Source organism: Channa argus, chromosome 4, assembly GCF_033026475.1.
Source record: "Channa argus isolate prfri chromosome 4, Channa argus male v1.0, whole genome shotgun sequence".
In the NCBI taxonomy this organism is placed as follows: Eukaryota; Metazoa; Chordata; class Actinopteri; order Anabantiformes; family Channidae; genus Channa; species Channa argus.
In genome coordinates, this window is record NC_090200.1 from 712,501 (window position 1) to 738,678 (window position 26,178).

At 40.2% G+C, this 26,178-nt stretch overlaps 1 protein-coding gene across 5 annotated transcripts in view; it reads right to left on the reverse strand.

Moving 5' to 3' along the window:
- Positions 1-25,931, reverse strand: part of LOC137125568 (V-set domain-containing T-cell activation inhibitor 1-like) — a 26,457-nt gene extending 526 nt beyond the window's left edge. Inside the window, exons 1-4 of one of the 5 annotated variants that reach the window (XM_067501230.1) lie at positions 25,100-25,931; positions 23,721-23,764; positions 1,082-1,408; positions 1-634 (exon numbers count right to left, since the gene is read on the reverse strand). The exon at positions 1-634 is cut by the window's left edge and continues 526 nt beyond it. In XM_067501230.1, the coding sequence (XP_067357331.1) occupies positions 582-634; positions 1,082-1,408; positions 23,721-23,764; positions 25,100-25,116 (441 nt within the window). In that variant the 5' untranslated portion in view covers positions 25,117-25,931 and the 3' untranslated portion in view covers positions 1-581. Of the gene's footprint in view, positions 635-1,081; positions 1,409-10,119; positions 10,279-11,189; positions 11,502-11,816; positions 11,861-12,745; positions 13,487-23,720; positions 23,765-25,099 lie in introns of those variants that run through there. The other 4 variants (XM_067501231.1, XM_067501228.1, XM_067501229.1 and 1 more) reach the window with 4 other exon arrangements.
- Between the last annotated feature and the right edge of the window lie 247 nt (positions 25,932-26,178).

Genomic DNA, 26,178 nt, shown 5'->3' on the forward strand with positions numbered 1-26,178 from the left:
AATTTTGATTCCTCTGACCACAGAACAGTTTTCAATTTTGCCTCAGACCATTTTAAATGAGCTCTGGCCCAGAGACGACAAATGGTAGTAATATTAGTACTAGTAGTAGCACCAAACGGTGCAGAGCAATACTAACTTCACTTGGTAATAAGTAAGTGACAGCAGTAGTACAGCAATGATAGTACCAGTAGCAGTAACAGTAGTAGTGCTACTATTACAACAGTAGTTTCAGTGGTGGTAGTAACACCAGTACTGATAGAAGAAGCAGAAGCAGTATTTGTTTTACTTAATAAAGGCAGCTGAGAAATAGCAGTATTCAGTGGGGTAGAAGTAGTAGTACTAGTAAGAGCAGGAGTAAAAAGTATCAACGGTAAATCTCGTGTCAAAAACATGTTGCAGAGATTTGTAACTTCGCAGGAACGTTGACACCACACAGACCCACGGAGCCCGTTTGGTTTGGCCCGTGTCAGCGCGCTCGGCACAGCTCGGCAATGTCCGACGGACCGCCGTGTGTCGACTCCAAGTGTCGCAGCTCGTATCGAGCGACAACTATCATGGGACCGGTGACGTCACACGTCGGTTTACGGCTCGAGCGCTACACATGGCGCCTCAGCGACGTGCTGAGTTGCGGCCTCTGTGGGAAACAGAAAACAGGTTCAGCTCATCATCTGAGGACAATTCAGACTCTTTACTTAGTGCATCTGAACAAACACAGGGACATTTTAGGCCTGTTAAACTTGAGTAAGAACATTATTATTACAAATTTACCAAAGTCAGCGCAGATTTGAAAACACTGTGGTCTTAAACCCTCCAAATGTTACATGTCAGATGCTTTGTCACATTAAATGATCATCATTGCTAACAGTATGCTTTTAATGTTGTGGATGGTCAGTGTACACTGACATTCATGATGACCATGTGATGTAGTTGATGTTGAAGTGAGTGAAACCAATCGAGTGCAGCAGGTGTCAGCGTTTAAATAAAAGTCAATTCATCCAAAACAAAAATGAAAAGTCAATTCAGAAGCTGATGGGCTCAGTATAAACACTGTGATCCTTACTAAAGTTCTCTTTAAACTAACCTAAGACACTCAGCTGAACTCTCTGCTCCACGTCCACCACTGGGACGTGACACTCGTAGATGCCGTTGTCCAGCTGCTGCACTTTCTTTAGGATGATGGAGAAGTTTCCGTCTTTGTACAGGTCAGGAAAACTTTCCACTCGACCTCTGAACTTCTGGTGCTGTGATGAATTATCTGCTTTATTATTCTTTATGTTCAACAAACGGCTGTTGTCTTTGTCCCTCCAGAAGATGGACAGTGTCTCAGTTGGAGGATTATGTCCTTTGTAGACACAGGGCAGCAGGGCGTCTTCTCCTGTAAAACGCTTGATGACTTTCAGGCAGCTCACTGTAAGAAAACACCAATTTTTCCTTGAAACAGTCAGATAGAAATCACAGCAGTACAGAGACAGATGTCTGCTGAACAACAGGACAGTTTGTCCACACAGCAACTGACACAAATGTTCACTGACTTAAAACACGGTAAACTTCAGTCACATCTATAATTATATGAAATTTGTAGCAGGCCTATTGTAACTAGCTAATCTCTAGTCAGGTGAACAAGATGAATATTACTGAGCAACACTTGTGTACATGGTCCATTTAAAATGTTTTTTACATCACGTTTGAACAGTTTTTTCTAAGGAGCTTTAATAACTTTTAAATTTTCTCCCTGTAGTGGTTTGGATGTAGTTCAGCTTCTTCCAGTGCACATTGTGATGACACAGACCTGAAGAAACATCCTCTAACTTCATTTATGGCTAATTGAAGACTCAAAAACCAATGCTGGGGGGGTTGAAAGGGGTTAAACTTTCAACCAAGGTCATCAGGGGTTAACTTGACAAGTGTTTTTTCTCCTAACATCAAAATGACTCCAACAGATACACTTTAGCTGAAAATGTAAGTATAGAGGTAAATGTAACTTGTTGCTATGCACAGATGTGTGTGTCACTTTATCACTGGCCGTAAACACAACCTGTACACAGGACAACACTCTGTGTCAATTACAGGTAAACTGGTTGAACAGGTTCTGTGTCAGCACTCTCACGTTCATTTACTAATGAAGCTACTGTGCTAACTTACTGGATTTATATTGTTTTGTCTAAACCTTTGCAAGGCTGTAGATGCACATACTAACTCACACATGGATACATTGCTAAACAAACCCATATTGTGTTTAAGCTCATATTTTCATCTAGTGTTGATTTTTTCATAATTAACTTCTTATTGCATCTCATCTCTAAAGGTTTTGTTAAAAACAAATAAATATTTACAAGCTCAAAAAAAATCATTATATTAATCAAAGAACACACAGGTGCATCCACAGGCTTGTTACACACTAACAAAGTTTACTTCCAGTTGAAATGTAATGTCAAAAATGAACTCAGGCTACAAACAGCAGTGTATTAAATGTACTTACGAAGTGTATTCAGCCATGTTTATCCGTCACAGGCAGATGATGTGTGACGTCTTGTAACGGTTGGTGACAAGTTGGACAAGTTGCTGGTTGGACACAAGTAAAGCTAATGACACTGCAGTTTCCTGTGTCTTGAATCCTGAATACGGACGTCAGTGTGTCAAACTAACACAATATAAAGAATTAACACGAGGAAAACCCAGATGTCACAGAACCAGGTGACAGGCAGACAGAACCCCCAACTCAGCTGGGCTCACTTTATGGTGCAGGACCCAGATCACAGCAGGGTTCTGGATCATGTGCGTTTGTGCTTGTTGTGGTTCATTAGAGCAGGTTTACCCCCCACAAGACCGTGTTTGCTCCATTCAGCTGAAGAAAGAAAGCGATTCAGGATCTGGATTCAGGAGGTAAAGGACCCTATTTGTCACTGAATCAGCTTCTCATGAAAACTGTTTTTTTCCACAGAAAAAGGACCAACACAGGAGTCATGTTTGGATTTTCTCTCAGAAGTTGTTCCATTTCTTCTCTAATCTTTTCAGCCTCTTGGAACATTTCCTCAGTGAAGCACTGTCCCAGTTGGAGAACAACCAAGATGACATGAGGACCAGGAGCAACAAACGAGAAGCATTCAGCAATTTCTTTGACCACCTGCTCATTGGTTTGTTCTGTGTCAAAAAGACCTGGAGTATCAACAACAGCCAGTGTTAAACCACCAAACTCTCAACGGCACCTTCCTACCTGTAGTCCCTCATTCAGGCCTACAGTCCGTCCCCCAACAGAGTCTGGTAGCCTCAGCTCTTCAGCTCAGTGATCCCATGATGGTTGAACAAGCCTCAGACTCTGCAACCTCACTGCCAATATTCAAGTGCTGAAAACAGAACTCGTCCTCACCTTCCTCTGCACCTAAATCTCAAAGAAAGAGCACAGACAGACATCAGTGTAGCAGTGTAGAAAGTGTGGGGATGTTTGCTTGTGCCTTTGCCTCAAAATGTTGTGTCTAAGTATCTTGGTTGAGTCAGGTTAAAAATGTATAATCTGTTTTACCCACATATTGTTTACATATGAACAAATTTAGTTTTTGGAGTTTTGGATTCTCTATGAATCAGGCTTTGTGTCAAAGAATGGACCTGGCTTAGAGACTGCACCTCAATGAAGTTACACAATACATGAATCTGTACTGACAACAGACAAACAACTACTTTTTACAACTACACAACCAAAAAGTAACTTTATTGATTAGAAACAAACACAAAACAGCAGCAACACAAATTCATTTAGAAACAGAAGCTGCTGAAACTTTTGCATCTCTCCAAAGAACGAGACTGTTCAGTTCATCCCGGTAATAAGGTGCCCAGCGCTGGAATCTCGTATCATCATCATCATCCTCAGGGTGTGTGTGAGAACTGGTGAAGAGCCGCCATCTTGTGTAAAGTTGTTTTCTGTCCATCTGATGAATCAGAGGGTTTTGTCAGATTTAATGGATTCAGTGACAAGTAGAAACCTGATGATCAGCACCAGCAGAGCTAATAAACCAGATGAAGACAGGATCAGACTGAATTTAACCCGTGGAACAGGACGGATGCGGATGCTAAGGGATCAGTCGTCCCCTGAGGTGTTGTTCTCTTTGTCCTACAGCTGGACGTCCTCTCCAGTAAAACTCTGGACGTGAACCTGGAGCTCACTGAGAGAAAGCACAGATGTTTGCTGTTAGTCAGGGGATTTTATGGTACAGGTTCCACATCTGTGCAACAACTGACATTCAGTTAAGTGTCTTCAGTAAAGCCGAACCGTCCACCTGTGATTCTGGATGCAAATGTTTGCTTCATCACAATCGTTTGTGGGTTTGAAGCCAGATCCCAGATGTGATTTCCTGATGCAGACAGATGTGTCTGATGTCAGCATGAAGATGCTTCACTTGTTTGGTCAGTGTCCCCTGTGTCCTTCATCAGCTTCAGTGGGAGCTGCTGCTCCTCTGTGGGTCACAGTGCATCACCTGCTCAGGTGTGTTCACCTGTAATGACACCAGAAGGTCTGACCTTTAATAAAGGAACCCACCATCACTCTGTGCTCAGCTATATGGTTGACTGCCCACACGGAGGCATCAGGTTACACCAGATTCCTATGTGCTTAACGTATGTTGGAAGAGTTAAAAGAGAAAAGCTGGAGGCAGCAGCCTGAGGGGGAAAAGAGCATCTGTGCAGCAACAGGACGATGTAAGATCATGTTTGACATGTTAAGACTTTAGAACTGCACTGGATGGAGGCTTGAAACTCAGTTGGTGCACTTCTCTATAGAAAATTAAAGACATCCTGGATGTGGAGGCTTCTTTACTGATTACACTCGAGCTGTCTGTGGCCAGAATTTGTGGAATTTGGCCACGACACAAACTCTGGGTTCTTTGACTTGTGTTTCACTGGAGAACCAGCTCACTTAAACCAGCAGGTGGCAGCACAGCTCAGCGTTGATCAGTCATTCAACTGTCCTGTGGAGACAGTGCTGAGTGTGTCCAGCAGGTGGACGTACTGATAGTCAAACACTGTGCTGAAGGTGCAAAAAGGTCCTGAAGTAACGTTCACACTTAGTGAGGTTGGTGTTTCCCACTGCAGTGGCTTGTAGTGTCATCGTTCCCTCTGAGTGTTTTACAGTGCTGCAAAGAAACTACTTCAATAAGTAGATTTACTCAACTTAAGTTTATTTTCAAATCAAATATTCACTTTACTGCAATTCAAAGAACTCGGTACACAGGACTTTTTACTGCACTACACATATTTTACAACTACAATTACTTTGGTTTGACAAACACAATGTGACAAACTTTTAAAATGTTGTTATAGAATTTGACTGTACACAAACACACACACACACACACACACACACACACACACACACACACACACACACACACACACACACACACACACACACACACACACACACACCTCAAACTCTTATTACCAGTGTCCTGCTTTCCAAACTTTACTTAGGTTGAAATACTAAAGCATTTGTATTGCAGTATAATTAAAGTACCATCAGTACTCGTGCACAGTGATAAATATGAGATTGTAGGTTTGTAATTATTCATGTGTTTATGTGTCAGCATTTTTTTATTGGCTCCATAACTGAACAGTTGCTATAATATCTGACAGTAAGTCAACAGCAGCACAGAAAGAAAAGTGACCTCCTACCAGCCAGAACAACACCAACAACACAGTACAACACACATCTACAACTGTGATAGAAATTTTCCCTCTTAGAAGAATTGTATACAGAACTGAGCGTGATGAACCATCTCAGCTTAATACATGTCAGCATGGAGAAGAACACATGGATGTTGGTGTCTTCTTCTGACTTGTGTCTCTCAAACCCCTTCTATTTATACTCAAAGCCAAAACAGGAACCACCCTCACAAAACATGACTGAAGAAACCAGGACCAAGCAGTTGACAGTCATCATTCTTGTCCCTTTCTAGGTTATTGAGAAGCAATAAAACCCTTTAATTGAACCTTCTTGTAGATCTTGTGACCCCAGGACCCACTATCTACTACATTGTTTTGGGTCTTATTACAACAAAGTGCCTCCTAAGATCTTAATCAGCCCTCTAAACATGACTCAACCTGTGACTTCTTGTCCTCTTTCTGACCTCTTCAATAAGAACCATCTTGGTTGACTGTGTGCTGATTATCTAACTATGTGACTAAATTTACTCTATTCCCCCACACAACACACTACAACACAGTACAACACAGTACGACACAGCAACAACTACTTTTCCACATAAGGTAAAAGTAAAAATGCTCCCTTCACATGACAGAGATTTTTCACTGCATAAACACAGACAAACAAGTGTCCAACTAAACAGGTGGACAAGCAACAAGAAGACTTCCTGTGAGACAAAACCAACCTTCTGACAGGTTTGTCTCACAGACTGACAGTGGAACAGGAAGTCCTTTGTCCCAGCTGTGTGAAGGTCAAACATGAATACTACAGATGAGTAGACCTGGTGTACAGGTACAGTCCAGGTGTCTCCGTCAGCGTCCAGGATTAGTTGGAAGGAAGCTGACAGTTGGCGTAAATATACTCTGAAGAAGCAGCAGGTGGGGGGGCTCTGACGGGGGGGAACTGGATCTCTTCGTACTGCAACACACAGGAAGAGTACTGAGTACCACACAGGAGTAGTACCACTCATAGAAATGGTAGTACTAGTAGAAAGAGATCTAGTACAGTATTACATAACCAAAGTGTGGAGATCCTCAGTGACCCAGGTCATGGTTTTTTTTTGTTTTGTATTTTTGATGACATCTGGACTAGTCTGAAAAAGCTTTTAAATCTAAGAAGTAAAATCTAAGAGGTTTTAAGACTTAAAGAGCTTTTTCCCATCTCTAATAAATGTAGGACACAGATGTGTCAAGTCCACAGCTTCCTTAGCTTTAATGTTTGTGTACAGGAGTGGGTCCCAGAACAAAACTGGTCTGAGGAGTAGCAGCAGTAGGTAGTAGAAGTATTAGTACTGTGACAGTATAAATAGGTTTGTTCACCTGCTGTGAATCCAGAGTTCCTGTGTTATTAGGTGAAGGATGAGTCACCTGACGGCTACAGTTCTTCTTCTTCTTCAACCAAATCAGTGAACAAAGCAAACCTGCAGCAGAGCCTCAGGTGAGTCACCTTCAAACTGATTCCACTTCACATTCAAACACCAAGACGTAACTTTAACCATCACTCTGCTATATATACACTCACCACCTGCTGGGTTTTCTGCAGATGAATATGTAAAATATACAAGATATAGTTTGTAGCTCACAGTGTGGCCAACTCAGTTAGGAATCTAATGATCTTCCTCATGTGATAGAATGCACACAGAAAAACACTGAGCATCGTCCCTCATGCTTCCTGTCTGCTCTAGCACCAATCTAATAAGGCCCCAAATGCTAAGAGAACAACTTTAAACTAATCACAGACTCACCCAGTAAGAGGAAGACATTCAGGACGTATGAGCTGCATATCACAACCTTATTCTGACACATCACGTCGTGCTGCTGATCGTTGTTGTTCTCTGAAAAAGGTAATAAACGTAAAGTAAACATGAGCCAACTGATCTGATCAGTATTTTATGTTCTGACCGTGAACAGGCTAAAGGTACCAAACACTACAGAACTGATCCTGCCAGTGTTTTGAACCTGGTTAAACAGGGGCCACAGCTCCAGGCTGTTTACTGTGACGCACTTTCTGTTTGCATTAATGCTGATGCTAAATTGTAAATAAGTTGTCAATAAGTTAGTTAAGTGAGCAGAGATCAATAGTGAACGAAAACACTCACAAAACCAGCTCAACATTGTGAAGCAGGGGAACAGCAAAGAAGATTTCAACATTATACCTGATTATTTCAAGATTTAGAGCTGGAAATCAACCCCTTGGACTGAAAGACAACTATGAAATCTCTGCTTTAGAAACTCAAGAGGCCTGAAAGAAGCATTTGTTAAAAAAACAAAACCAACCTGAGACCAGACTGAATGTGTCCACAAACTGAATGTCACCATTTATCCTCCTGCCACAGAAGTACAGTCTGCAGTCCTCTGCTGTGATGTTGGTGATCAGGAGGCTGTTTTCCCAAGCTGAGTATTTGCTTATAACACTGGACACGAAGTACTCAGTATCTGCAGGATCTCCCCTGAAAGTGCGGCTGATGTGTCCTCGAACCTGACTGACGATCTCCACGTACCAGTGCACATCTACATTATTCACTGAACAGTTTAAAGTGACCCAGCTCCACTTTTACCTCCGTCACATTCTGGGCCTCTGCACAGACCAGAAACACCAGCAGGATCATCCAAAGCAGATCCATGATCAGGTTCAGTATCAGAAACTAGAGAGACTCTAAACCAGCACAGCTCTGATCTGATGCTGCTCCGTCTTCACACTGAGACAAGTTCTTTACTTCCTGATTCACAGAATGATGATGTCATAGATAAAGTCTCCAGATCTAAACTACAAATACATAAGCCAGGCTCACCAGACGCTCAACAACTGGAACTAAAACTTGTTCACCCCCCTGTACTTCTGTATCAGGAAGCACTAATGTTTGTTTGAGTCAATAACTGAGTTTGATCTATTTCTGCTAATAAAACCAATCTGAAAACAGTAATACTAGTAATACTTCACAGAAATGTGAAAGGGACATTTTTTCAGCGAGAACATTATTAACATAAGTGTAAGTAAAAAACAGGATTGTACCTGGGGGAGCAGTGGGCAGTGAGCACTGAGGACACACCTGGGATTCAATCCTGCAAACTCGGACCCCGATGTCCTACCCACTGAGCCACCATGCTGTTTTTAGTAGTGGGGTTAGTTTGCTGTGACTGAACCTCAATGATTATATAGTATATAATGACATCATATACTGTTAGTATTACTACTATAGTGTTACTGTTGTAGTGACACTACACTACAAACGAGTACTGTGAGTCACAGTTTTAGTAGTGAGAGCAGTACTAGTGTAGCCCGAGCTGCACGTTTTAGTAGAAATACAATTGACTTGGTAGTAAGGGACAGACACCAGGGGCAATGTGGGGTTCAGTCTCCAAGGGACACTAAGACATGTGTCCAGAAGGAATGTTTGGAAAAGTGTCCTACAGTAGCAGCAGTAGTAAAAGTAGTATGTGGCTGCAACTTCAACAGCAACAGTCTTATTATTACTAATAAACAGGCAGGTACTAGAAGTACTAGTAACAGCAGCAATATTTGTATGTTACCACTACAACTACATGAGTAGTGGTACTAGTTAAAGCAGTACAGGCAGTACCTGCAGTAGCAACTGTGAAGTGGCTCCATCTTGGGTCACAAAGTTGTTACTGCAGAAAAAACTAATTATTGACCTTCAGCTTGTATTTCAGAATCAAAACTTCAGTTTGTTATTTAGCAGGTTCAACGTTCTTTGAAAACATAAAGAATCATATTCCTTTATGTTGCACAAGTTATTTTTCCTCAAACATTCTTTGCTTTAGTGCACTAATTGTTGTGAGCTGGATCAAATGGACATTTATGGACACACATATACTGTTCATACAACACTACAAACAATAATACTAAGTTGGAAACACACACAAATACTGAAAGAAGGAAAATACATAAAGTACATTGTTTCCTCGCAGCTGCTGCAGGTGTCAACTGAAGACAATACAACCAACATGAGACAAAGCAAACTAACGTCCACACAGATTATTAGAATGACAGAGTTACAGCAGTAAACAAGTCAACACAAATCATGTGCTCACAAGGTCAGCGGTTCTATTCCCGCTCCCTCCTATGAGTCAAAGTGTCCTTGGGCAACACACTGTGATGACACTCTTTTGCAAATAACTTCATGTTTTCTACCAAAAATACAAAGCTAAAGCAAAAATACATCTACGGATATGATGATATAACTGGGACCCTGAGCCTATTTACCCTCAGACTGAAGAAGCTGCTTGGAAAATGTTTCTAACCAAGAAGAAAGAAACTAAGTCCAGCTGATGTGATTCAACCTTTGGATGAGCAAAGCTGGATAAAAGAGAATCTTCCCTGTGAATGTAAATGTTTCCTTATGTATTTGTTGGGTTGGCATTAACACATTAATATCAAAAAATACAAAAAACATAAGAAATCCTAAGTGCTGTTATTCATAGGGTTTATCAGAGCTGTCAGACAGTTTTAAGTTGAACAGCAGTTGAACAGAATAACAGAGATCAGAGTCAGATGGAGGGAGTTCAGTGTTACTCCAGTGATATGAGCTGATGATCCAGGAGCAGGACTTGTTGCAGCACGTTCACCTGCAACATGAACAAGAGAAAACAGCTTTAACACGTCATCTGAGGACAATTCAGACTCTAGTTACTGTATCTGAACAAACCCAGGGAAACAAAAAGTGGGTAAACTTGGACAATTCAGTCTCCTGACAGCATCCTGTAAAACTTGGAGACTGAGCTGATAAGTTGTCTGAAAACAGACATCTGTTGGTTTTAGGAGTTAAATTAAGACATTTGAGCTGTGATCTGTATGAAACTTCTAAAGGGTTTGTAGAATAGTCGTAACTGAGTCTGATTCCATTTATTTGTTGTCATGAAGTGACGGAAACACAAACCTGGTCCAGCAGGTGTCAGTGTTACAGCACAGAGACACTGAGACTGATTCTGACTGTTTTTGGAAGCAAGACTCACAGATTGTAACTAAGTAGTGAAAGAGAGCAGGAGAAGTTGGAGATGAACACTGCTGTGTTTTTAATCACATCTTTTCCTTAAGTCTTAGTCCGTCCTCCTAAAGATGCATAGAGGGAGAAATAAAAGACACAAGGACAGACATCTGTTTCTGATGACAAGGGCTCAGCTGGATCAGCTGTCAGTCAGACTCTGGAGTTACTGGGATGATAGTTTGTATTTGCTCATATGCAAACTGTCCAAATAGTATCTACAGTTACAATCTGTTATTATGGACACAGTGACTTTATTTCTGTCCCAATCTGCTTGTTTCAAAATGTGTCATTTAAAAACCTGCATTCTGTTTTTTACTGTGCTCAGATTGAAGCAGTGTGTAAATGTTCCTCACTGATCAGATGCTGCACAAAATATGTGTTTGTAAAATTTAAATGTGATTATTGCTGAGGAACTTTAACAATTCATAACATGATGGACTCAGTATGAATATGTGGGTGTGATACTTTATGTTCACTTTACACACAACTCACCTGTGACAGTGACCTGGACTCGCTGCTCAAACTTCACTTTAGGGACAAAGCAGTAATAAGATCCACTGTCTGACTGCTGGACCTTCTTCAGGAGGATGGAGAAGTTTCCCTTCTTGTACTGATCAGGGAAACTTTCCACTCGACCTTTAAACTTCTCATGCTGGGATGAATAATCTGGTTTACTTTGGTTTATGGTCAATACGTTGTCGTCATTTCTGTCCTTCCAGAAGACAGCAAGGTCTGCTCCTGTGGACATGCAGGGCAGCAGGACGTCTTCTCCTATATAGCACGTTACTTGATCCTGGCAGCTCACTGAGAGAGAAGACAAATGTTTTCTTCCACTTGAAATAAATAAGACAAATACAGATATTGATGCTTAGCTGCAGACTGAACTAAAATGTTTGACTGTAGAACAACAAGGACTGTTTAATGTGTTTAACGTCTTCTTCCTGACTTGGATTCTCTGCTGCTTTGTCCCTCACCTGTGAGTCACTCTGAATAAAAGCATCTGCCAAATGACGAAATGTAAATGGTACATTTCAGTCGTTTCTCAGCAAAACTACTCAAGTGTCTTCAAGAAATGTGGGAATTTCAGCACCTAAAGCTGCAGAACACAGAGAAACTTACCTGCAGTCAAAGAGAAACTCACAAACACGTAGATCACTGAGAATCTGAGGAGGAGAGAAAAAAAACAAGTTAGTGAATAATTCACATGATAAACACATGATCAACATCATGAAACTATACTCAGGTAAAAAACAATCATTAGAACTTGATATGATCTGAATGATTGTGATGCTCTGATTTAAACAAATCCTTCACTAAATCACTTTATACAGAGATGATTGGTCAAATGCAGCTGATGTTACAGATGTTTGTTGTCGTAAAACTAAAAGCAGATTTGTAAAAATGTTTGTCTGTACAACATGTGGCTTCACGTTAGTGAAAATAGAGATGTGGTTCCTATGAACCAATGAGACCCGAATGTGGTTTAGGTCTTGTCACGACAACTGTTCTCTCAGTGGAGGTGGAAGCTGAGTCAGAACTGAACTGTCCTGGGTTTTAGACACGCGTCTCTAACATGGAGACAAACAGAAACCACACCCAGGTTTGAGGACACATCAGCTGTCAGTGGAGACTCTGATAGTTTTTAGTTTTGACACTTTTCTAACTAATTCTTCCCTTTTGGAAACAGCTTGATTATTACAATGATCCCAGCAGAGGACGTTTGGGCCTTTGGATCATTCTAATCCTAAATGAAGCAAACTGCTTCAGTTTACATGTTACTTCCTCCTCAGGAATCAGACTCTGCTTCATTTTATTGTGAAATGGCTCATTCCGTGTATATCAGGTGTTAGAATCAGGTGTGAGCTCAGTTCCAGTCTGATGCAGCTGCTTAAACTCAGCTAACATTAATTAAACCAAGTAAAGTGACTTTCTGTAGGTTGAGGAAGTTCAACAATAGCTACACAAATGTCCGTTAGCTGTTAGCTGAATGTCTCTTTCCGTCAACAGGAGTCCCACCCTGGACATTGTCCCTCCTCCCGTTAACAAACCTCATTAAGTCGCTCATAATGACTCAGTTTCCTCCACAGGGTTAAAAGTCAAAAACTTCTTTTTTAACAATTATTTTCAGTTTTCTGACATTAGCTACAACGTCAACACATTAGAACGTAACGTACACAGGCTGCTTTTCCCCGTACGTCACATCTACGTCATACGCATTAAAGCAAAAGCTTATTTCCTGTCCTCCATTTTATTTTTCCTTTTTAATTTTAGGACAATCAGTTATTTCTCACCTTCACCTTCTGTAAAACATCCTTTAAATTCTATAAATATGTTTCTGCATGTTGGCCTCCATCTTGTTCTGAATTTGAATATTATCTCATCAAAACAACAACAAAACAAAAACAACAACATATTTTCCATTTGTGGCAGAAAAAGTCACTTTCCTCTTTTTCCAAAACACAAAGTCAAATTCTAACAAGTTTTTCCTCCAAAATAAATTCAATAAGAACAGATTAACTCTTTCTAATGCATTTTTCCATACAGCTGTTTATTTATGGGTTTTTTAGGACCTGTCCCGTCTCATATTCTGATTCATATTAAAATGAGGTGGTTCACTCAGTCAAACTAGAGAACAAGGTAAAGTTTAAACTCCAGTCCTTTATCTCTCTGAGGCCTCAGGATCCTTCACTACCATCTCAGGGGAATAATTTACTGTATGTGGAAAAACCACAACATGTCTCCACAGGACCAACGGAGGAAAATTCCTGCAGATGAAACTATGTATCACAGTCCATTAGCAGTGTTATTGTACATGATCCAACAGCAGCAGAGAGAAGAGGGAATGAAACATGTGTCTACATGCAGACAGACAAAAGATCCAGATCAGATCAGATTTGTGGACAAACTACAGCAACACAGTTTACTCAACTCTGTCTCCAAGAAATCCTGTTTCCATACAACTACACTGTCACAGCTTTTAGTAGTTATGGTTTTTACAAACATAATGATTAGATGTTGGTAATTTACATCAGACTAATACAAAGTATTAAGTAAAAGTACAAGTACTCAGCTAAAAATAGTAAAAGTACCTCATTACAGGTTCAAGTCCAAAATACTAAAGTTGTTCAACAGGCTGCAGATTGTACTTCAAGTAGTACTGCACTGAAGAAAACCATGTATTTCACCAGTACTGACTGTGGTGTTGATATGAATTCAATTCAATTCCAATTTATTTATAAAGCATCTCAAGGCACTTTACATAATAAAGAGCACAGATATATGAATGAATGAGTCTAGTTCAGATCAGATGTGTAAACTCTCAAACAGCTGATCTGATGGAGTCGCCCCAAGCTTTTCATTTCCTGTGAGGAGCAGCGATGAGACACCAGCCCAGAGTTAGTGAGTTTGATGGAACCAGATCCTGGAGCTGATTCATTGAACCCAGTTTAAAAGTCCATCTTTAATGTTCTGGCCCTGGCTGGTAAACACTGGGACACTGTTTGTCCAGTAGACGTTGACTTTCTCACATTGAACTTGAGCCTGAATCCCACATGTCTTTATATGTGTGAGCATCTGAAGGTGAAATAAGCTGTTTTCATGCTCATGTGGTTGATGCTGCAAACCAACCAAGTTTCACTTTTTTCAGTGCATCTTGCAGCAGCTCACAGTTCACAGACACATGTTAATCTTTAACCAAGCAGCTCAATAAAACCTAAGTAGAAATGTTCTTAACTGTTTTCTCCTCTGTGTGTTTTTACTGTAAACTTCATTATATTAACTGAACTAAATCCTCTTTTGTGACGCGTATGATTACAGCTGTAAACCAGCAGCAGGATGAGCTCAGTGAACCATGAGAGGGATCAGCAGGTTGCAGAGGTGAGAGAGTTTGTGTAGAAGTTTAAAGAAGGTAAATATGAATCTGTCACTTTCATTTAAAAGACTAAACTCACATCTGGTGGTTTCAGATGAGTTTGGTTGTAATCTGGTGCTTCCTGAATAAAGTTAAACTGAAACTTAATCACATGACAAATCGTTGCAGCTCTTGTTCCAGTTTCACTTGTTTGGTAGCCTGTCTCTCCGGGACAGGAATCCAGGTCAGCCCTCACGTTACCTTGGCTCATAGCAGCTGCCTGAGGTTAAACTGAACAGGTTTCTATTTAGGCGGTGAAGGAATTCATCCAGCTGTTCACTACCTTCATCCCAGTGTTTCCCTGCTGCCTCTTCACCAGCACCTACATACACCTGAAACTAGAACTGGAATATTTTTAAGCTGTAAGAAAACTTTTAGCATTTCAGGGTCTGGATTAAAGTGACCAGAACCTTCATCTAGTGAACCTGACTCTATTCCATCCACGAGGAGAAGCTACAGACACTTTTAAGGAAACATTATCAAAGTAAACCTAAAGCAAGGATGCTTTTACTTTAACGGCAGACGTTGCACTTTATTTAGCAGATGCAAAAGAGTTTTAATACTTTTGTTCCTTAGCTTCTGTCAGTCACACTTGTATCGTGAGGCCTAAAAGGCTTTTCAGGTTCCCATCGATGTCTGTTTTTCAGGCCTCTTTGACTCTGACAGAGGGAGACAGATTACTGCTGAAAACTAACAGCACCTTCTGCATAAAAAGACCTTAAAGCACCAGGCTGCAGGAGCCTTTTAGGTTCAACGTGACTTTAACACAGGTGGTTTGTTAACGAGGTAACTGAGTTGCTGGGAGAGAAGCTGCAGTGTTACATGTCTGTGTGTGGTCACACAAGATGAGAGAAATAAAAGTGTTCACATGAACAGAATCAGTCTGAGGAAACTCGTGTCACCACTTCAGTGTCTGAACAAACCACACAATCATCCTGACACAGCGTCTGATGACTGATTACACAGCAGCAGGAGACTGACGCTCACTGAAGAGACACACTACAGGAATCTGTAGTGACAACAGACAAACACACAGCTCACTTCTTTACAGCTACAATTACTTTGGTTGGACAAAGCAAATGTAACTTCATAGATTAAGGACACTGAGAACACACACAGTTACACAACTCTCCACATGTTCAAACAAACAATAAAGCTGCAAAACTCCCCTCATGCAGAAGAATGAGAGTCTCTTGCTTGAAGCTGTGCAGCAACTCAGTAACAAGGTGCACAACATAAAAACGTAGAGATATTAAATGAGTTGTGCTCATTGTATGACAGTATTAGTATATACAGCACAGAAGGATCTGACAGGGACCTGTGGGGAAAGCTGGACCTAAATAGTGAGGGGAACAGGTGCAAACAATAAAGAGAGATAACGAAAGGTAAAGCTGGAGGAAAGGACTAGGAACAGGAAGCAGGAAAAAGGGGACTACAAAATAAAAGTTTGGGGCAGGAAGTAGAACTGAAGTCCAGTTCATGATGGAAAAGTTTGTCCTGAGCTTTGACCATCAGTTTGGTTTTAAACACAGATATCTCACATTTTCACAATGACGTGAGATGAGGTAACTCTGTGTCTGCTCCCTTCAGTGGATGCAACACAGTTAGACAAGGACGTATTTTATGTCCCCTTCTTTTTAGTGTTTCTGTGGAGGATTTATCAAAGCTTTTGACTGACTGTGTGCACAAACGTGGCGTCTAACGATGGGATGAGGCTGCTGCTCAAGGAGCCACGTCACATTTCTGTTAGTGTGTCAACCTGCTGTGTAGTGGAATCTCATGTACAGATGTATGTGTAGGATAATAGACTCTGTAAACAGAACATAAACTAAGCTCAGGTTCTTCTCTCAAATGTGGAACCGTTGGTGTCTCAGTCGATACGTAAAATATGGGATATTACAAAAAAGGCAAAAAAAGATATTGATGAAACATAATATTTATTTCACATTTGTCAGGTACAAATATTCCTTCATCAGGAATTACAGTTATTTCATAACTTGTAAAGATGGATACAAATGTTTGCACCAAAATCATTTTATTTTATTTGACTCTAACATCTATTTTATCACTGTCACTGAATATTTGTTGTTCCCATCCTCGTCCACACCTGCTAAGCAAAGCTGAATAAAAGAGAATCTTCCCTGTGAATGTAAATGTTTTCTTATGTATTTGTTAGGTCAGCAATAACATAAATAGCAAAAAATACAAAAAAAAATCCCAACTGCTTTATTAATATATATATATATATATATATATATATATATATATATATATATATATATATATATATATATATATATATATGTCCTTACAGCAGGACACCAATGAGAAACAAAAACTACTAAACCCAAATGAACACTAGGATCTGTGACTGATCACCGGAGGAGCCAGAGTGAACAGTGGTTTGCATGAACCCTGGAACAGAAAACAAAGTCCAGTCTCAACCTCCACTGAAAGAATCAGTGTAGAGAAGAACTGAACACAGCGGCTCCTATGGTGACTGACGCCAGATTCACGAACTAAAAATTAAAACTGGTCAGCATAGATACCAGGTGAAAAGAAGGTGGAAAGAAGTTTCTAAATTAATTTTGTTGAGCTCAAGTTGCCAAACTTGGTTGAATAGTCTGTTAGAATCGGACGACTCCTAGTTGATTGGGGAAGATAAGTGACATTGAACGAAGCCCGAGTGGGCTAATGGCTCCTAGCTAGTTGAGTATAAAGGGAAACAGCCAAGTTGGACGAAGGGGCCAAACAAATAAAGCTGGTGTATTGGGAGCTTTAAAAAGATACCCTCACCCTCATAGAGACGTCTGCGTTGAAGGCCGGGCACGGACGGGGGCTTGGACCTCGTAGGGTCCGATTGTTGAGATTATGAAAACCAAGTATGGTGACAAAAGTCTTAAATGTTTGAAAATATGGATTTAGGACTTTGGCTTTTCTCAAGGAGGTTGCTTTAATAAAATAAGCAAACAAAATTAGAGGAAGAAGAAAAAAAAAGTAAAATCAAGAAAAGAAACTGAAGACTAAAAAGACAAACAGATGTGTAACTTACATAATGTTAAATATGTGAACAAAGAAAAATGAAGTAGAGTTTAGGGAAAGAAGACGACTGAGGGGAAACAAAACTCTTATGACAACTGCACCACACAGAACAGATGATGCTTCAGTAGAAAACACTCACAACCACCATATTCTCCCAGTGTGTCTTCTCTCTGTCCACAGATCACAGCACTGAAACTGGACGCTGGCTTGGACTCCTACCCGTCAGTGCTGACACAACCACCACCGCAAGGACACAATGAACAACGAGTGCAACAACAACCACCACCTGACTCCACCACATCTCCGTCCTCATCCTCATCTTCCTCCCTTTCTGCATTCTTGTCACCAACCTGATATCAGCTCAGGAGGGGAAAGATGGAAGAGAAAAATAAAAAAAACATGGTTGAAGTGTCAGGCCCAGACAGTCTGTGATACAGGATGAAGATGTCTTCATATGACAGAGGTCATGGAGGAAAACGATACAGGACAGTGGACGATGGAGAGACAGAGGACGAGGAGTTGGATGTAGCTGATGTTCAGTAGCTGCAGATAGATGCCACACATGTGGGAAAAGGGGACATTGTGCAAAGGACTGTCCCTCTGGGATTGAGGAGGACATAGACCCAGAGATTGTCCTGAAAAGTCATCGCCAGTGGCAAACTGACGGGAGGAGGAAAAACTGGTGTCCCGGGGACAGTTGCTGATGAATGACCTAACACACACACACACACACACACACACACACACACACACACACACACACACACACACACACACACACACACACGCACACACACACACACACACACACACACACACTGATTTGCAAACTGCAATGAAGACATTCCTGCTCAGACCTGCACTGATAATTTGCCAGACAAATGCAATGAAAACTGCTTGATAAAGCTCGAAGATGCTGGAATAAATGTGGATTTGATTGAGCAATGTGTTTAAGATCAGAGCTAAATTTACACCAGAGTTTAAATGCTGAGGGAGAGAGTCAATGTCCTGAACACACTCAGAAAGTGGAAGATAAAGAGGTGATTTTTTTTTTTGGTAGGCAGTGGACCAATTAGTTCAGTGTTAAACGTTGCAAAATGAGCAGTGTACATGTTGGTGTTTCTGGAAAAGCACAAAAAGAGTATTTGGCTCAGTCATTGTCTTGTGCTAATTCTCATGATCGATCTTTTTAAACATGCATTCATGTTGTCAGAATTATGCCCCATAAATTTGACATATCTAATGATTAAGTTGTGGATCTATCTGATGTCTACATCAGAAGTAATGCAAATGTTCGATAATTCAAAAATTTAAAAACACACCATGATGAATTATGGCCCTGATTCTCTGTTATATGTGTATGAATGGAAGCTGCAGCCGTCTGTCTGTCTTGTTCATGTCAGAAAGTGATTTACATTGTACAGCACATGTTTCACATGGCCCTGATGTTCCTTATGAACAAAGACTGGATTCAGTGAAGTTTGAGAAATTGACTGAAGTGTTTCATTGGTCTGATCACTTATGTGTTGTCTCTCTGAATGAGGAACAAAACTGTTTCTATGATTTTCCAAATGCTGTTCCCCATATTTTCATTAGCTAAATCAGAATAAGACAGGTGGAAAAATTCAGGCTATTTTGTCAAAAGTGTTCTTCTGTACATGGTTGGTAGCAACTTGAGGTTGAACCAGCTGTGATGTGTTCAGTGTGTAGCTGCCTACAGGAAGGATTTTAGTTCTGTTTTCATGTTTGTGCCTGAGCAGAAAACACACACACTTTTTCCTTATCAGAAATAGTGGCAACAACACCTGGTGAAAAAGGTGCAAGCAGAGAGCAGAGGGTTAGGATCAGATGAGCTAGTGATTCTTTCCTGTGTGAATCAACTCAGATTTGAATATTTCCCAGTAAAAGGGCTTGAAGATGCCTTTTTATAGAGTAGGTCACATATTAATACACCCTGACATCACAGTGATCTTAATGTGACCTGTGATAACCTGTAAATGAAAAACATTAAGCTCTAAAACAAAAAGCCACTGATGGAATTACATCGGTTTTTGAATTGCTAAAGAAAAGCAGCCGTATTTGTATCTTGTGAATATTTACTGATAAAGATGTGTGATATTGATAGTGGAAAGTGGAGATTTGCTCAGGATTTGCGAGCAGTAAAAAAAGCTCTGGAAGTATTAAATCCACAACCAAATAACTTCTTGGTTGCTGAATTGGATGATGTATTTTTCTCATTCTGTATACGGACTATGTGGACTGTTTTTTACCGGAATTAAATTTTTACCTGAATGAGAGCACATCTTCCATCTGATCAACCATTTGATTTCATTGAGTTGATGGCCAATTGAGAGAAGAGATATTATGTTGTTATGACTGACATGTACTCAAAACAAAATTGGTACGAAGAAGAAAGTCTCCTTGGACTGAAGTTTCTCCGGTTGTTTTAATGAACAAAATTGTTTGGGAAATCTCCAAATTTGAGAAAATGATATGTTGCAAAATTGCCAGACGTTGTCTTCTTCTTTGTTTCACATACATTAGCAGGTGAAGGACATTCTTTCTACTGAAGGTGAACTGAAGGATTTCTAAGAGGTGGAACAGACCTTTCCAAATGATGCACACAACCACACAGCAGTAAAAGAGGTGGATACACACCACCCACTGAAGGAAGGGGACAAAGAGGACGAGTGCAAGTGCCTGCACTCTGAGTCTCCAAGCCACGAAGAAGGAAGCAACAGTGAGAACAACACCATGAAGGACAGAATGAGACTCCTTGTGCCACAGTACACTGGTCGAGTAAAACACATGCTTTGAAAGACATGTGGTGAATCTGCAGAGGAAAACCACAACAGACTCCGTCCCAGAACGTGTAAACAGGTGATGTTTGGAATTGAAGGTAGGAATCGAACATGACATGTCCCCACTCTCCAGGGAGGAAGTGCAGTGCCCATAAAAGATAATTTGATGTAAAATTAGAAACCAAATAGCTGCAGGATATTAAAATGTTGATTGGATGAATTACATATGAATTCTATGAATCACACCTCTGATGCTGTAGAACACCTGGTGGAGCAGCTGGCAGAACAGGATGGACCTGCTATATTGTCTTTGCTTACTTCTACACTTGAACATGCAATGTTTTACATTTTACAGGTGTTGTCTTATCCCATGAGTAAGAGGTCTGATTATGCTATGACTCATCAGATGGGACTCAGTGATATAACATCTGCAAAGAATTTAGTTCCTCTTATAACCTGATGTTGACCTGTACACAGATGTGTAAATATGCTCTATACTTTGTAATCTGTGCTTAGCTCTGTACCCCAGTGATGTCTGTCACACAAAAACAGTACCTGTATATTGAATCTTTATGAATTTGTGCATCTGATGACTTCTGTTGTTTGTCTTGTGATTAAAATGTCATCAAAAAGAGGGAATTGTGATGGAAAATCAAGTCTAATTAAATGATGATTAAATTTAATTCTTAGCATTTTACCTAGTTATAATAGAAACTTGTACTCAGTGTACTTTTGAAGAATGTTTAAAAGATTGTATGTTGTTTAAACTTTGTCTCATATATAAGTGTTTTGTCTTGAAGTGTTTGAGAATGTTCTGCCCAGCAACAGAAGGTTCTAAATCTATGTGTGATGTATGAAGCTTAGAACTGCATAGGATGGAGAACTGAAGCTCTGTCGATGTTCTTCTCTCTTGCAAGTTAATAAAACCCTAAAAGACGCCCTGATGTTGAAGCTTCTTTATTAATTACACTTGAGGTGTCTAAGACCAGATATTTTCATTTTTGCCATGACAGAGTTCAAAAAACAAGAATCAGGAATCCAAATACACACGTCAGGTAAACCAGGGAACAGGTGAGAACAATCAGGCTGATTAATTAACATGAGGCAGGAAGCAGGTAAACGGGGCTACAAAATAAAAGTCCTGGGCAGGAAGTGGAACTGAAGTCCAGAACATGACACAGATAAATGTAGGGTTCATGTGTGATCAATGTCAGAGCTGTCAGACAGTTTTAAGTTGAACAGCAGTTGAACAGAATAACAGAGATCAGAGTCAGATGGAGGGAGTTCAGTGTTACTCCAGTGATATGAGCTGATGATCCAGGAGCAGGACTTGTTGCAGCACGTTCACCTGCAACATGAACAAGAGAAAACAGCTTTAACACGTCATCTGAGGACAATTCAGACTCTAGTTACTGTATCTGAACAAACCCAGGGAAACAAAAAGTGGGAAAACTCCTGACAGCATCCTGTAAAACTTGGAGACTGAGCTGAAAACAACCCAAACACTCAAATCATGTCCTCTGACAAGGAAATTCCTCTGAAGCATCATCTAAAGTGACATGTTTCTGATAACAGAGGATAGTTTGTATTACAATGAGCACAGAGCAGGATTTTGTTCTTTCATATCTGCCTGTGTTTTTATTATATCTTGGTTATTGTTCAAATGTGATTATTGCTGAAGCAACTGTAGGAGTCAATATTTAAATTTAATTTGAAATGTATTTGTTGTTATTTATCCTTTGTTATCAATTGTTACATGGAGAATTTTGTTTCATGGGAAGCAGGAACAATGGGCCAAGTAGGATTCATATACACCTGGTTACCTGCTAGGATACATTTATTTAATTATCAATCTGATTGAAGCTTTGATTAAATTCCTTTTTTCTAGCACATGGGACAAACACGGCCGATCATCAGCCTCATAGCAACTTTGGGTTTGTTGTATTTGAAATCACTACACCCACTGTGTCCATGACAACAGAAAACAGATGATCTTGAAGAGAAAATCTTTTAAAAAAATATTAAAAGTTGATTTCAGTTCTACCGTCCAACAGATAAACTCGATCAACACAGATCCACGACTTTAGATGTGACTGTGAATCTGAAAGCAAATCAAGTTGAAAGCCTGGAAATGTAACAAAGTGCTGTTTTTAATGTACTTGTGTCATAAACTGTGCTGGTGTTGTGTCAGATCTGATCAGCTGCAGTATCCAATCCACAAAAGGTTTCCAATAAAATGACGTGTGGGCTTCCGTTAAGGACGAGCTTGTGTATCCTCACTTATCATACTCATAACATGATGGACTCAGTATGAATATGTGGGTGTGATACTTTATGTTCACTTTACACACAACTCACCTGTCAGTGACCTGGACTTGCTGCTCAAACTTCACTTTAGGGACAAAGCAGTAATAAGATCCACTGTCTGACTGCTGGACCTTCTTCAGGAGGATGGAGAAGTTTCCCTTCTTGTACTGATCAGGGAAACTTTCCACTCGACCTTTAAACTTCTCATGCTGGGATGAATAATCTGGTTTACTTTGTTTTATCCTCAAAACGTGGTCGTCATTTTTGTCCGTCCAGAAGACAGCAAGGTCTGCTCCTGTGGACATGCAGGGCAGCAGGACGTCTTCTCCTATATAGCACGTTACTTGATCCTGGCAGCTCAGTGAGAGAGAAGACAAATGTTTTCTTCCACTTGAAATAAATCAGACAAATACAGATATTGATGCTTAGCTGCAGACTGAACTCAAAGGTTTAACGTCTTCTTCCTGACTTGGATTCTCTGCTGCTTTGTCCCTCACCTGTGACTCACTCTGAATAAAAGCATCTGCCAAATGACGAAATGTAAATGGTACATTTCAGTTGTTTTTCAGCAAAACTCCCACAAACTGTCTCAGTCTCTCAGATATGAACATGTTACTAAAAAGTACATTTCAGCTGGGAACCATTTGTGTCTCCCTCTGTTTCAGTCTGTGTTTCTGTGTCATGATGAGCTGATGAAGTCTGGATCTGCTGCCAGTCCAGAGGGAAACTGACCAAACACTGCCACTGAGGTCTGTTTTAGAGGTGTCATTATCTCTCCTCACATCCAACTCCTGTCCATCATCATCATCATCATCATCATCATCATCATCATCATCATCATCATTTCTGTCAATCTATTTCATCTATTTAATGCAGTGCAGACTACCACTGCTGAAAACTCAAGTGTCTTAAAGAAATGTGGGAATCTCAGCACCTAAAGCTGCAGAACACAGAGAAACTTACCTGCAGTCAAAGAGAAACTCACAAAAACGTAGATCACTGAGAATCTGTGGAGGAGAAAAAACAAGTTAGTGAATAATTCAACACATGATCAACATCAGTAGAAACAATCAGTAGAACTTGATATGATCTGAATGATTGTGATGCTCTGATTTAAACAAATCCTTCACTAAATCACTTTATACAGAGATGATTGGTCAAATGCAGCTGATGTTACAGATGTTTGTTGTTGTAAAACTAAAAGCAGATTTGTAAAAATGTTTGTCTGCAGCTCATCACACATGAATCATCCTTTTCTGCAGAAGTAGAAGTTTTTATGTTCAGGTGAACTAACAGCACTTTGCCTATTTGTAAAGTCAAACTGTTCAGTATTAGTGTTTTAAAAATGTGTTACTGCTCCCTTTCACTTTTGTTCTCTACAGCTCAAGACTCTCTGCACTGTTACATATTCCATCCATGTCCAGCTGCCAGCTGAAGGCCACATCAAAGCTCTGCTTCCAGAAAACCATCACACAGCATGAAATAGAAAACAGAGAAAAGCATTTTTGCAGTGTGTTGGTTGGCAGGCTGCCAGTCACACACCACGATGAAACGCTATTTGGTCTGTAAGAGTAAGAAACATCCAGCTGCAGCAGCCATCTTCCCTCCCCCTGTCTCATTATTGCAAAACTGGCAAAACACATCAAGTGAGGAAACTGCTGCAGAGACACGGAAACAGTTGTTGCCTGAGCTCAGGACGTCATTGGAACATATGGAATATGGAACGATTGGAGAAAGACTCTTCCCTCAGAGAACCACAGTTAGAACATAACCTTTTCATTCATCACGTCACCTGAATGTTCTCTCAGTGGAGGTGGAAGCTGAGTCAGAACTGAACTGTCCTGAGTTTTAGACAGACGTCTCTAACATGGAGACAAACAGAAACCACACCCAGGTTTGAGGACACATCGACGGTAAGTGGAGACTCTGATAGTTTTTAGTTTTGACACTTTTCTAACTAATTCTTCCCTTTTGGAAACAGCTTGATTATTACAATGATCCCAGCAGAGGACGTTTGGGCCTTTGGATCATTCTAATCCTAAATGAAGCAAACTGCTTCAGTTTACATGTTACTTCCTCCTCAGGAATCAGACTGTGCTTCATTTTATTGTGAAATGGCTCATTCCGTGTATATCAGGTGTTAGAATCAGGTGTGAGCTCAGTTCCAGTCTGATGCAGCTGCTTAAACTCAGCTAACATTAATTAAACCAAGTAAAGTGACTTTCTGTAGGTTGAGGAAGTTCAACAATAGCTACACAAATGTCCGTTAGCCGTTAGCTGAATGTCTCTTTCCGTCAACAGGAGTCCCACCCTGGACATTGTCCCTCCTCCTGTTAACAAACCTCATTAAGTTGCTCATGATGACTCAGTTTCCTCCACAGGGTTAAAAGTCAAAAACTTTGTTTTTAACAATGATTTTCAGTTTTCTGACATTAGCTACAACGTCCACATGTTAGAACATAACGTACGCAGGCTGCTTTTCCCCGTACGTCACATCTACGTCATACGCATTAAAGCAGAAGCTTATTTCGTGTCCTCCATTTTATTTTTCCTTTTTAATTTTAGGACAATCAGTTATTTCTCACCTTCACCTTCTGTAAAACATCCTTTAAATTCTAGAAATACGTTTACTTTTCAGCACTGTAGTCAGACTGACTAAGACCCATAGTTCTGTTGAGCAGAACAGAACAGATTCTCCATTTGTAGCAGAAAAAGTCCCAGTTTTCCAAACCAAAAAGTCAAATTCAAACAATTCTTTCCCACAAATTAAATTCAATAAAAACAGATTTAACATTTTTCCAAACAGCTGTTTATTTATGTGCTTTTTATACTTTATGCTCTCATAATAAAACCACTCAAAAAACTATCTTGACTGAAATTCGGTTGTTTCCATGACACTAAATACCAAACTTCTTCAACAGGCTGCAGATTGTACTTCAAGTAGTACTGCACTAAAGAAAACCATGTTTACCAGTACTGACTGTGGTGTTGATATGAATGAATGAGTCTAGTTGAGATCAGATTTGTAAACTCTCAAACAGCACAGACAGACTGACAGACACACACACACACTCACACACACTTAAAATGATCATGTGGAAATAATGTGGAAAAAGAAGAAAACACATTTTTTAAGAGAGCAGAAGATGAGCAGGCTCAGAACCATCCAGAGCTACAAACCTGAGACAGTCAGTCTGATGTTTGTTCCTGTCTGACTGTTGGATTTTCTTCTGGATGATGATGGAGGATGAAGATTCCTGTCTTTTACTCCTGAAATCCACGAAAGACGTTGATCTTCCATCATAACTAAATGAATGTGTAATTACCACCACTGATGGTGACGAGTTTGACTCTTTCTCTCCTGTCTGTGAAAAACCACTACAACAAAATTAATGTTTATTTCTATTTCTAAACCTTCACC